We start from the raw sequence: 13,925 nt of genomic DNA on the forward strand, positions 1-13,925 counted from the left end.
TAATTCAACTACAAAGCTATTGCTGTTCAGGCAAACTAAGTGATTGATGCCAGCGTTAAAAAACAAATCGTTGACAGATTTTCCAATGTCCTTACTTACAGTATATTAACGCTACAGGGTAAATGAAAAGTTAATGACATTGTTTCCCATGCAGAAGCAGGAACAAAAACACAAAACCATCAAGCAAACTGACAGTTAGTAATGCAGATTTTACTAAATTTTAAGAAATTTTCCTAAGCACTCATTGTGTGCATTGCATGGTCTTGTTGAGAGCACCCACCGCTAACAGACATCCAGAAAACATTGGCTCTGTGCCCTCTTAAGTACAGATGCTAATCAGACACAGTCAAGTGTGACATTTACAGCACTTTAAATGGCATGCATGTTATTCCAAAGCCCTGTGACACACCAAAATACCTCTCTGGTCTACAACAAGCATCACATTGAAGCTGATCGCACCGCTCTGAAAGCTGTTCAGGTTCATTTTATGTTCCAGCATATCTCACAGTTGTTTTCCAGCACAGTCAGTATCAAATGGTGACTGATAATCTTGCATAACTATAGGTTTCAGTCATTGATATCTGTCAGTATCGGAAATAAAGCACATGGAGGTGATACAGTTGAAGCAAGTCAAAGCCTGTACTTTGGTCATATGACCAGATCACAAATTCAAGGCTTACAACGATTGCCAGTTTATGAAGGCACATTTACTAAACTTTTACCACAATGTAAGTAAATAACGTAACTTAAACTAAGTTATAAGTATAACTTTAATTTACATTTATGCATTTGGCAGACGCTTTAACCCAAAGCAACTTACATTGCATTTCAAAGTACATTGCACTGCATTTCAAGGTACACATTTATATTCTTATCAGTTACAATTCTTATCAGTAAATTTAATATTTATTGTATTAATAAAGTATGTAATTAGATTTAAATCAACATGTAATATTTAATACAATGCATTCATTTGTATTTATATTTATCAATAATAAAATGCTTTGATATTTATTAACAATAAATTGGGGTCAGAAAGATTTTCAACGTTTTTGAAAGAAGCCTCTTATGCTCACCAAGACTGCATTTATTTGATCAAAAATACTGTAAAAAAAACCTTCAATGAAATAATATTACAATTTCTATTTTAAAATATAATTTATTCCTGTGATTGCAAAGCTAAAATTTCAGCATCATTACTCCAGTCTTCAGGGTCACATCATTCAGAAATCATTCTAATATGCTGATTTGGTGCTCATGTTACATTTATTTTTATTATCAATATAGAAACCGGTTGTGTTAAGTAATATTTTTCTGGAAATCGTGACTTTTTTCAGTATACTTTGTACAAACTTCAAAAGAACAGCCTTTATTTGAAATAGAAATATTTCATAATATTATAAAAAAAATTGTAGTGCTGCTTTTGATCAATTTAATGCATCCTTGATTTTGTCATCCTTGACAAAAAAAAAAAAATTATATATATATATGTGTATATATATATGTGTGTGTGTGTGTGTGTGTGTGTGTGTGTGTGTGTGTGTGTGTGTGTGTGTGTGTGTGTGTATATATATATACACACATACATGCATACAACCCCAAATCACTTCAAGTGATAAAACTACATGAAAGTCAGCAAGTAGTACATGCTAGTCATGAATTCAAAACATTACAGGATGAAACCTGTTAAATAGGAAAACACTGTGCCAAAATGTGGCAGTGAGGTGTTAGCACTTGTCTCAGCTAATAAAGGATTAGTCTTCAAGAGGAATAGGATTAGCCAATTTGGACACAGGAAGTGTGCCATTGTGCATATGTATGGCATCACTTAAATCATGATTTTTAATGCGCTTTATGTTTTAATACCAGATCAACTCTGATCATTCTTCAATGCCCTTCAAAAGAGTAAAATTGTTATTTAGCGATACACAGACAGAGGGGGAGATCTTAAGAGTTGTAAAAAAGACAGCTGGTGTCTGCACTCCAGGAAAGGGGGAATTAGGTGAAGGGGAATCTCTAAAACCCATTCACACATTTACGCATTAACCCATTTACATTTAAAGCAGTCACAACACCGACTAGGATACATCTACTGTAAATTGAACATGTTAATAAACTATAAATTCATTTGACGCATAAAATATATGTCTAAGAGTGCATTGCTGGACACAAACACCTGTTATAAATGTGAAAATGCAACATTTAACTAAGAACGTACAGGATAAATGGAAAAAGCATGTCCCGTTGCGCAAGTGCACAGTCCAAAACAAAACCATTAAAATGCAATACAGTGCGTCAAACTCTCTTAAACTGACCAACAGACCCCACTACAGAATTTAAATTATTGAAAACATTCATATCTAAAACACAGAATGCAAAAGAGACGACACTTGCTCTGCTTCAAAATGCCTCAGTTCTCTTTTTTAGCCAGTGAGTCCCTTGCTCTGAATACTTCTGTCCTTAGAGGCTCTAGCACCATTAAAACCCAAGCAGCATTAACAGAGATGTGGTGGGCCCGTCCAGTCCTGTCTCACCCCAACTGCCATTTACTCACCTTGGCACAACTTGACATGGTTGATATAGTTGAAGATCCAGGGATTCCGGTACATATTGATAGAATAAATCAAGGCGTGGATGACTGATAAGAAAAGAAAGTGACCAGAAAGGTGGTGGGGGGGGGGGGAATAGTGAAGGACCAAAGAGAGGAGGAAAATAGGAGAAAGAGAGAGAGAACTGCAGAAAGGCAGCAGTGTCTGAACTGCAAGGTGATGCAGAGTTAGCTGCAGCAGTCCTGGGACAGCCAGAGAAGGGAGGTGGGGAGAAAGAGAGAGAGAGAAATGCTGCGAGAGGAGGAGGAGAACACTATCTCTCCAACACTATGACACTATGCTGACGGAGATCCTCTCGCTGTCTGCATGGCTACTGCTAAATGCTAGCAAGGTAACTACGGTGCTAATGCTACTCACTGCTAATCAGATTAACTATACTGAGGCTGGGGGATGAGGAGTAAGAGAGAAAGATATAAAGAAAGGGGAGAGAGATGGAGGACAACAACAGTCAGACAGTAGCGGTTGTGTGCACTAGCAGCTGCATACAGTGGATGTGTGTTTAGCTTTTAGGACAGCTGAAAGGGTGAGAAAGTAAGAGAAGGATAAGTGCCTCAAAGGAACAAGAAATTCCAATCGTCTCTTAGCAATGACATATGCGTGGTACTTAGAGGGAGAGTGGAAAAGCAAGATCTCTGCCATGGAGAACATAACTTGCCAAGTCATATTGTTGTGCTAAGTGCTCAAAGGAGGGACAAAATAATAGAAGATGTGTGGACTAGAAAAATCACTTGAATTATGAACTCAGGTCTTTCCCGTTCTGTTTTCCCAATATCAACAGATGATGCTGCGAGTTAAATAGGTTTAGATTTTTCATTTTTACTGTCCTGGTGGTGGGGGGGGGGGGGGGGGGGGGGGACGCATAGCTTGAATTTCTTCTCAGGATTACTGGTGAATTTCAAAAGAATGACTCTGACCGTGTGCATCTGTTAGCTCTGCCGTTCAAATGAGATAAAATATCCATACCAGCAGCCAAACTCAGAACTTCTCATGTAAGTCACCCGTTTGATGAGGAAGACATTGGCTGCTGAAGTCTGCTGGATAATAGTATAAAGAGAGAAAATGAAATGGTCAAATAATGGATAGTGGAAGAGAGCTAAAGCAACTTAAGTTAAAGTTTAATATTATTATAATTGCAATTTAAAATAACTATTTAAATGCATTTTAAAATGTCCTTAATTTCTGTGATGGCAAAACTGAATTGTCACCAGTCATTACTGTCTTTAGTGTCACATGATTCTTCAGAAATCACTCTAATTTTAAGATTTGGTGTCCAAGAAACAGATTTCTTTCTATATATATATATATAAATAATGTTGAAAACAGTTTGTGTTGCTAAATATTTTTGTGGAAATTTGTGATACATTTGATAAAATTTTGCAAGTTAAAAAACAGATTTTTTGGTAATATTATAAATTCCCTTAGTGTCACTTCAAATCAATTGAATGCATCCTTGCCGTATTCATTTAAAGTAAAGTATTAATTTCTTTCTAAATCAAAAACTTACGGACCCCAAACTTTAGAACAATAGTTTATAATATAATATAGATGTAAGTGAAACTTTTGTAACTTTAAAGCAACTTGAAAAAATATCAAAGGGCCTTTTAAATATTGCCTGTAATATCATAATTCTCCTCTCTTTTATAAGCCATGCATGAACATTTCAAAGCGGTCCACAATGCAAAAGAGTTCCCAGTCCGACCCAGAGCATTTATGGAAACTACGTAGCAAAAACTGAATGTTCATTCAAAAATCTGAGACAAAGCAAATATATGTCACTATGATGCTGGAGACTTAGCCAAGGAAACGCCCTAGACGGATGGCCAGTCCACTGCAGGACACAACAACCATGAACATATCCCAAAAAACTAACCGAGGCTAAGTTTACACAGTCAGTTTTGGGGACTGGCAAATGTATTTATTTACAGATGCGTCAAACACACTCTCCAAATCAGGGATGACAAACATTCTGCTGCTGTGTGAATGAAGCCCAAATGACTAACATTATAAATGAACTATAAGGGGATTTTTTTTTTTATCGAAAAAAAAAAAAAGGACAACAGGGACACAAAAGAAAGGACCCAGGGAGGCAGTGTAAAGGCGGCGAGACATTAGAGAATGAGGCCACTGTGGAATGTAGGGAAAGTACACAGCAGCAGAGAGAAATAACCTCAGTGTGCATTCGAGCAAGCAGGGCATTAGAACACTCATGTACATGCAGAATGGCATTTGCCCTGCACTATTTCTGGCCTATTATCCTGACTGCAATGTTTCCACTGCAATACTTATCATCCCCATACACAAACACACACACCCTTAAGGATGGCCCGAGACTGAGACCCATCAAAAATCAAGAATGTGCCAATAAGTGTCTCAAGTGTCCAGAAAAACCAGCTGCTGTTGTTCTTGACACAATTATAGGCCCAATTCAAGATAGAGCGCATCAGTATCTGATGGAGATTAGATTAATCACAGACCATGATCAGGAAATCAAAGACATTCCAGAGACTGAACTAATATCTAAGATAATCAGCACTTGAGTTCTTGTGATCTAACTAAAGGCTGAATAGGGATGACATCACCATGTGACTCGAGAAGGGCATGTGCACTGCCTTGTCATTACACATAAAGTAATCTACTAGTTCCTCAGAGACCAGTCTGCTTACTCAGATGACAAATACCACAAATATGACATCAGCCCTTAATCAAAAACACACCATCTAACGACACCATCGCATGCACATGTGCTCAGTAATTACAGCTCATACTGTTGGGCTTGGTTTAACACCATCTGCTCTCTAAAGTTGTAAATAAATATTAAAGAGGTAAATGGTGACAAACTCAAGCAAACAGAAATAAAGAGGAACAATGAGACAAAATCCAAAAGCCCATGTAAAGGGTCTAAGCTTAAATCCAGATTTTAAAAATCACATGATAGTTACCGGTGTATCAGAACATTTCATAAATAAAAAAATAAAAACTGGCCACAGTTTGTAGTTTGTAGAACTTTAGCTTCAGCATCTACCATTTATCAAACAGTAAATGGCAAATGTCCCAGCAAAAATTAACTGTAATTAAAGGAAATCTGCTTTCAGAAATGGTAACATGTAAAAAATCAGTTTTAACAATTAATAAGATGGAAAGGGTCAAATATGTCTAGCAGAGAACTAAATCAAAGAGGCTGCATGTCTGGGCTCTCTTGATAAAGTTAACATACTATAACTCATGTTCAGCTTGGCTCTGACTACGACACATATCAACTTTCAGACTGCCTCATGCCAGAAAAACAAAACCTGGCAAGGAAATTTAAGCTATTCTGACTTTTGGTTTTCTAATAGATCTAACTTATCTTCTAAGTGAAACCAGACAAGTCTGACAAATTCTGCATATTAATGTATGTCACAAGCTGCTGCTTTATCTTGCACTGGATTATGCAAATAAAGTTTAACTGCATCTCTTTAGATTAGTATCTGTCTTTTCCTAAGAGAGTCCAGTTTTAGAAATACTGTATGTACCGGTATATATTTTTCCCTGCTACATTCAGTAATAAAGTAGAATAACCTTACCAGTTTACAGATCTAAAGGAGCCCATTTGATGAAAGCCATTTCAGGTAATGACACTGAATTTAAAAAAAAGCAATGCTAAACTTAATGAACATCCATGTAAAACTGAATCAACTAATTAATGGCAGGAATCCTCAGGCACATCAAGATTCCATTTATGTTTATGCTAGAAACATGATTTATTAGGTGGAATGTGAATAATATGCAAAGGAATCACACTGCATCAGTTACTCAGTGTTTCACTTCACCCCTGTAATTGATGTAGCAGAATGAAATCTCAGACTGTAACAAAGGAATGAACCGATGACCCATAGAGGCATTCTGCTCCATTTAACCAGTATGACTTCTACAGTGCTTAATATATGATCGAAGTCCTGAGATTGGTAGGTGACTGGTAAACGCTCATGGAGTCTGGTTTCAACCACTCATTGGTCACTTGATTAGGGTCAGTACTATGCAGTAGGAGGTCAGAAAACTGTCCACGGGGGATGTGACGGTTAGGAAATTTTCCCACCGGTTAATAAATGCGTGACAACACCATCTCACACTGAATTGAGCAGACTCGTTTAGTTGTTAATAGAATGTCTGTTCTCTAACTGAACTAAATTATTTTTATAACTGCAAAAAAAATGTAAATGACGTTGGGGGCTGTTTAACACCGACTATCACAGCAAGCCTACGGTCCACTCATTCCAGATCACATTTACCTAAAATTACCACTCACACACACCTAAAAAGGGAATGTGTTTTCTGAGTGGCTGACTCTGGGTCACCTCTTCTTACTTTCCTTTGTCTGAACGGGTGGGCGGTCTCAATGATGTGGCTGCACCCTATATGTGTTAAGCAATAGGACGTTTGTGTGTGTGTGTGTTTGTGTGTGTGTGTGTGTGTGTGTGTGTGTGTGTGTGTGTGTGTGTGTGTGTGTGTGTGTGTGTGTGTGTGTGTGTGTGTGTGTGTGTGTGTGTGTGTGTGTGAGTGTGTGAGTGTGTGAGAGTGAGCGTGTGAGTGAGCGTGTGTGTGTGTGTGTAGTGCATAACCTTCACTGGGTATCTAGGGCACCAATGACAAGTAATCTTCTAAATGAAGCCAACAGTTTCAGCCAGGGTTTTCAACTCTACAGAAAATATAAACAAGTTTAAGTATATATAGTAAATTCATATACAGAAGACAACACTCACCCAAAAAGTTGTGTGCTATAATGTACACTTGTTCAAAAGCTTGGGGTCAGACAATACCCATTCAGCAAGGACACATTGAATTGATAAAAAGTGATAGTAAAGACACTTAGTGCATTATGTTACAAAAGATTTCAAATACTGCTTTTTTTTTTTTACTTTCTATTCATCAGGGAATCCATGGGCTGCTTAATATTGGGCCACAAAAAATATTAACCAGCTGCATTCAACATTCATAATATGGTTTCTTGAGCATTAAATTATGACATAATAGAATGATTTCAAAAGGATCATGTGACACTTTAGCTTTGCCATCACAGGGATAAATTGCATTTTAAAATATATTAAAATTGAAAATGCAGCCTTGAAAAGCATAAAGATTTTTGAACATTTTAAAACAAAAAAATCTTACCAAACACGAAATCTTAGCGAATTTAACTGTAGCGTACACATGTCAGAATGATGTATTTGGCTGTTCAGCGCATCGCAGAATAAGTATTATTTTTAAGAAGCTGCCAAGTTAATAGTTCAACATTCTAAAAAGCATCTCAGCAATCCGTTGTTCTCTTCTTTGCAATCAATATCTTTTGAATACAAACTTGACATTTCAGAAATGCTCTGTGCTAAACTGTGACATCACGCATGTGAATTTTGTTATACAGTAGTGTTGTCAAAAATATCGATATTTCGATAAATATCGATACTGAAATATCTGAACGGTACCAATACTAATTTCCCGAAGTATCGATACACCAATACTAGCCGAGCAGTCACTTTCACTTCTCTCCAAAGGCGCGTTGACAAACACCACACGTGACGCACTCGTCTCATTCGCTCTGGTTAAATAGCAAAAGTGAATGGAAAGATGGCGAGTGCGGCGTCCCCGCGACCGGCTTTGGTTGATTGATAAAGAACACCGCGAGCGGGCATGTCGGAGTCGGAGAATGGCGTGGACAGGACACGCGCTACACACCGCGAGCGGGCATGTCGGAGAATAGCGCGGACACGCGCTTCACACTGCGAGCGGGCTGCGGGCACCCAAAAGATTGTTTGACTATCAATATCCCTCTCATCACTCATTTTGTAAAATTATTTTATAGATGAAAACATTTAAGGAATTGGCTCTAGGGGTACCATTTAGCAAGCATATGCTCAGCATCAGGGGTGTTTGTTTTTTGGACAGACCTGCACCACTGCTAAAAACATCCTAAAACACTGTAACTCTTCTCATTTTAACTTTTCTGAAACATTAACCAAGATGGCCTAGTATTGTTGTTGATATGAGTCTGTGTTTCGTTTTTTCACTGTAATTCTTAAAGTTAACATAATCTGACTGAGGAATCGTAGACAAGTAAATATTGTAAGTGGTCAGATGTAAATTAACTTGTGTCTGTTTAACTTTATTCAAAAATTATTATTTAATTCTGCAATTTGCCTTCATTAGCGATTATCATCAATTTGATTACACATATACTAATTAAACTAAACTGAGCTAGATAGACAATGGCATCTCTGAATTCAATAATGAAATGCCTTTAACTGAAAATTGAATGTTTAACCTTATTATTATACATTACTGACACTCTATCCTCCAATTTGATACAGTTAAGTGCTTCGACACAATCTGTATTATTAAAAGCAATATATAAATAAAGGTAACTTGACTAGATGCTGATCCAGTGAGCATTGTTTCCGCGTGTGATGCACACACGTTTGCGTTTAAATCTGTTCATCAAATTAAGTTAATGTATTAACCAGCATTTATGACCGATGACCAATGCATTTGTTACAGTATATTTTAATCTTTGATAACAGTAGGTAATAAAAACACAACGGATCATGTTAGCTCTGGTCCAATGAAAAAATATTAACAGATAGAACTCAGGACATTTTTGTTCATGTAAAATATACCTCATTGTCATGTTCTAGACTTGTAATATTTAGCTTTAAATAAAAAAAAGACCTCCTTAATATTGTGGCAGTTTTTTTCTCTGTGGTATCGAAAATGGTATCGAATATCGATATTTTTCAAGGTATCGTATCGAAGTTAGAAATTCTAGTATCGTGACAACACTATTATACAGTGACTTATTATCTGGCTTAAAGATAATTCTCTGTGCTTTCTGTCATTGTTAGCCAGTTGAGCTTATTAAGCTAGAGTGAGTATATTTAGCATAAGGGAGTTAATTTACAGCTAACACGCTAGTAATGCTATTAAAGACTACAGACACAAATATTATATTGCGGTGTGGAGATATTTACATAGCTTAAAAGCTTATCCAGCAGTACAAAATGCATTTTCTCATCCTAATCACATTTGACTGCATATGGGTATAAGCCTAAAAGCCTAATTTCCTCTTCTGACCTCATGTTGTACAGAAAATATTTGTTTGTAATGTGTATCTGCCATTTGTGAGGGTCTATTTTGGTCAGAGAAGTGATGGAGAGAGAGCAGGTGGGGTCACTGAACAGCTGTAAAGCATGAGGCGTTGTTATTTAGGCTTACTGCCTGCACACATATACAGGCACACACACACACCATTAAAGGATACACAACAGAAAACGGTCACTGGTCAGAAAAACAATATGGTTGCATCTATAATCTAAGGTCAATGATTCACAAATAGTGGTTATGTACAAAAGCACCTCCTATTGAAACAGGCTTGATGTGTAGTGATCTAGAGGGCATTTAAGTGAGCTTTAAGCAAATATTTAGTAACTACAACATGTATTCCTCTGTACAAATTAATAAGTTCTAATTTTAAAAATACTTTTACTCCATCAGACACTTTTTCTGTTTCTTTCCACCAACTGGCAAACTGCACACAAAATGGGTCTTGAATAACAACTTGGATTGGATTCGAATGTGCCCTGATGGCTTCTTACCATATACATTTTTCAGCTTTCAGACTTAACCTATAGTGTTCAGAGGGGAAGTGCATTGACACCCAGTGGAACAAGCAAAATACAGTATTGACCTGCCCACTATAAATGTTTAAAAAGCATTTATAGCAACTTCACACAGTCCAAAATACAAATGATTGGCCTAGAATGACGTTTTAGAAATTTGTCAGTAATGGGAGGTAACAAATACCCTTTAGGATTCAAGACCACTCAGTTCTGCAGTCTATAAGCACTTTCTGTTGTCGTTCTGTGTCTGTCTCATATCAAAGTTCACTCAGTCTTAATGGACGCTGTCTCTCTGCACTCTCAGTCACTGATACTGACCCACTTTACTTACAGTAAAGAGAAACCAGATACTGGGATTCTGGGTTCATCAAAATGTACACATACTAAATCTTATAAGACAACAATTCATTCAAATTCCATGCTTTTTTATATTTCACCATTCTAAAAGTATCAAACTTCAAACACCACATACTTAGTTCAATATAAGAATACAAAATATATATGTCCAAACTACTTACTATAGCAGTAACGGTTTTCAGATGCACCTCACTGGGAAAAGTGGCCTACAGTCACTGTGTTTCAAAAGTGAAAGGGTTAAATACAGAGTAATATTAAGGATGGATGTATTTGCTGCTCTTCAGTGGAGATGTATCAGCTCTGGAGAAGGTCAGAGAGTGAACAAGCAACAGGAAGAAGGGAGGACAGCAGAGGGCCATGTGGTACTGGTGTACACACACACACACACCCCTTCACTGTCTGTCACACCCCCTCTACAGGAGTACTGTGTGGCAAAGATCTATGTCAAGTCAGAGGTATTCAAATATAGCACGGTGCTTTCCCACCATAGCCATGCCATAGCAGGCCTCACAGACTGACAGGGAGGACAGTAGTGGAAAAATGATCATGTGATATAAAAGCTCAAGGACAAAGTGAAGTTTGACATACTGATGTGATGTGCGAGCCAGCTAAAACATGAATGCAGATCGCATAATAAAACTTAAGCAGGGATATGAAAATCTTGTACCCCTGGTTAATGTTTTTGTGGAAGGCGTGATACACGACTTTCAGAATTCTTCGATAATTAGAAGGTTTAAAAGAGCAGCATTTGAAATTTGGTACATTATAAATGTATTTAATGTCTATTATAAATGTTTTATTTGTCTCCATCAATGCACTTCAATAATCTTTGCTGTATAAAAGTATACTTTTTTAAATACATATTTATGTACCCAAACTTACATTTGAACTATGGCACAAACTTATTTAATAAAACAAGTTAATTTCATTTTAACATTTACTCGAATATTGTACTGATAAAGATGTGAGTAGAATTTGGAACTGACCAAGTGAAAAGATAAACTGCTGTTTGTTGTTAATCTGAAAGTGGCCAAATATTAGGTGATTCATTTTCCTGGCCGATTTTATTTACAGTAGGTCTAAATCACTAGACAAACTAACTGCTGAACAAAAACAAAACTTTTTTATTCTGCTGCCTCTTAGATCAAAGCAAATGTGTAACACATTGTGAAAGGAAGGTGTCCAAGTTGTTTCCTCTTTAAACAAAACTAATGTTCTAATGATCTGTACACTAAACAGAGAGAGGGATCTCTGGAGTTAACGTGATGACAGTGCGCAGGACTAGGTGTCAGCATGAGATAAAACAGATCATGACTGTTTAAGATTACTGCAATCGATATATATATATATGAGAGAGAGAGAGAGAGAGAGAGAGAGAGAGAGAGAGAGAGAGAGAGAGAGAGAGAGAGAGAGAGAGAGAGAGAGAGAGAGAGAGAGCGCGAGAGAGAGAGAGAGAGAGAGAGAGAGAGAGAGAGAGAGAGAGCGAGAGAGAGAGCGAGAGCGAGAGCGAGAGCGAGAGCGAGAGCGAGCGAGAGCGAGAGAGAGAGCGAGAGCGAGAGCGAGAGAGAGAGAGAGAGAGAGAGAGAGAGAGCGAGAATGCTGAATATGGCTGAGATCATCACCTGAAAGAATACAGAGCTCCACCTAGTGCCCCTTCTCAAACCCTCACACAAGCATGCAAATTCAGTGCCATAATACAGTAACCTTTGTCAACAGCCTCTCCAGCTAATGCTGGAATTGTCGAGCTAAATAAAAGCTAAAAACATACTTTTCTTCAGAAAGGACGCATTAAATTGATCAAAAGTGTCAGTAAAGAAATTTATAATAATGCAAAATATTTCTTTAATTACATGCTTTTCTCTTGAACTTTCAAAGACTCCTGATACAAAGAATCACGGTTTGCACAAAAATATAAAGCAGCACAACTGTTTTCAACTGTGATAATAATCATAAATGTTTCTTGAGCATCAAATCAACATATTAGAATGATTTCTGAAGGATCATGTGACACTGAAGACTGGAGTAATGATGCTGAAAATTCAGCTTTGATCACAGGAATACATTACACTTTACTATATATTCACATAGAAAACAGCTGTTTTACATTGAAATAATATTTCACAATATTACTGGGTTTGATTTGTATTTTTAATCAAATAAATGCAGCCTCGGTGAGCAGAAGAGACTTCTTTTAAAAACATTAAAAATCTTACCGACCCCAAACTTTTGAAAAGCCTATATATATATATATATATACACACATACACACACATACAAGAAACGTATGTTTACCCATAAACCAGTAAATAACTAATTAATTTAATGGCCACACTCTCAAATCACTCCTAAATCAACAGAATAATCCTTGCATAATCAATTGTGTTCACACAAACAGGAATCATCACTATGAAATCAACAGGTTATTCTGCTTTATGTTCTTGGCTCAAAGCAGGACACTCTACACAATTCAAAATACTAATATGGCAATGTATTATTTTTGCAGGCAACCTTGGAGCCCTGAATAAACATTTCTGTCACCGGAAGAAAAAAATATGAATCCTATAATACAGTATTAGGCAAAGCAAGTTTGAGTGACAATGCATTATATTTATAGAGGAGTGGGAACAATTACGAGTTAAACTCCAACACAAACATGCATTCTTTCATATGCCTCATTAGAATTTGCAAAACCATATGAGGCTTTAACACACAACTTTATCCTCACTGACATGTTTAACAAAACATGAAACAACTTTATCCTCACTGACATATTTAACAAAATAAGAAACAACGATAAACCGCACAAGAAAGAGATCTCTGGATAAGCATTATCTGCAACTTATCAAGATTAGATAAGCAAAAATATTACAGAAACAAAGAGTAAGAAAGATGTTGAATCTGCAAGCACTGTACCTCTCAACATGCTCTCTCCCTTTAGCATTTCTCTCTTTGCACATGGACACAAGAGTGAAATCTAGGATCAGAGATTATCCATCCTACAAAGACTGTAGTCACTGTAGACAGGCATGCCAAATGGGATGGTCTGGGAAGGACAAGACAGCCCAGTGAACTGAGAAACACGTGACAGGACAATGTGTCCAAAACCATGATGTGGTTTCACACCAGAGCAGCTTTGATTACACAGAGCGTTTTTGTTAGAGGTTAACTCTTTATGACCGGTAAGATGCAAAAGAGTTTTAGGGTAGCAGGCAGAAAACAGACATTGGACCTTGCCAAAGCTACAACGGCTGGTCCAACCCCGGGGCTCAAAGGGATAACAAAAAGCTGGCCAATTCATCAAGAACTCAAAATG

General features: G+C 37.1%; 1 protein-coding gene across 50 annotated transcripts in view; it reads right to left on the reverse strand.

Annotated features, from left to right (window-relative positions):
* The window catches only part of svila (supervillin a), a 77,861-nt gene extending 64,212 nt beyond the window's left edge, over positions 1 to 13,649 (reverse strand). For 14 of the 50 annotated variants that reach the window (XM_077200940.1, XM_077200938.1, XM_077200939.1 and 11 more), the window contains exon 1: positions 2,555 to 2,792. In XM_077200940.1, the coding sequence (XP_077057055.1) occupies positions 2,555 to 2,609 (55 nt within the window). In that variant the 5' untranslated portion in view covers positions 2,610 to 2,792. Of the gene's footprint in view, positions 1 to 2,554; positions 3,083 to 10,773; positions 10,972 to 13,525 lie in introns of those variants that run through there. The other 36 variants (XM_077200925.1, XM_077200914.1, XM_077200915.1 and 33 more) reach the window with 13 other exon arrangements.
* Between the last annotated feature and the right edge of the window lie 276 nt (positions 13,650 to 13,925).

Source organism: Siphateles boraxobius, unplaced genomic scaffold, assembly GCF_051911475.1.
Source record: "Siphateles boraxobius isolate OS27281-9 unplaced genomic scaffold, OSU_SipBor_1 46, whole genome shotgun sequence".
Taxonomy (NCBI): domain Eukaryota; kingdom Metazoa; phylum Chordata; class Actinopteri; order Cypriniformes; family Leuciscidae; genus Siphateles; species Siphateles boraxobius.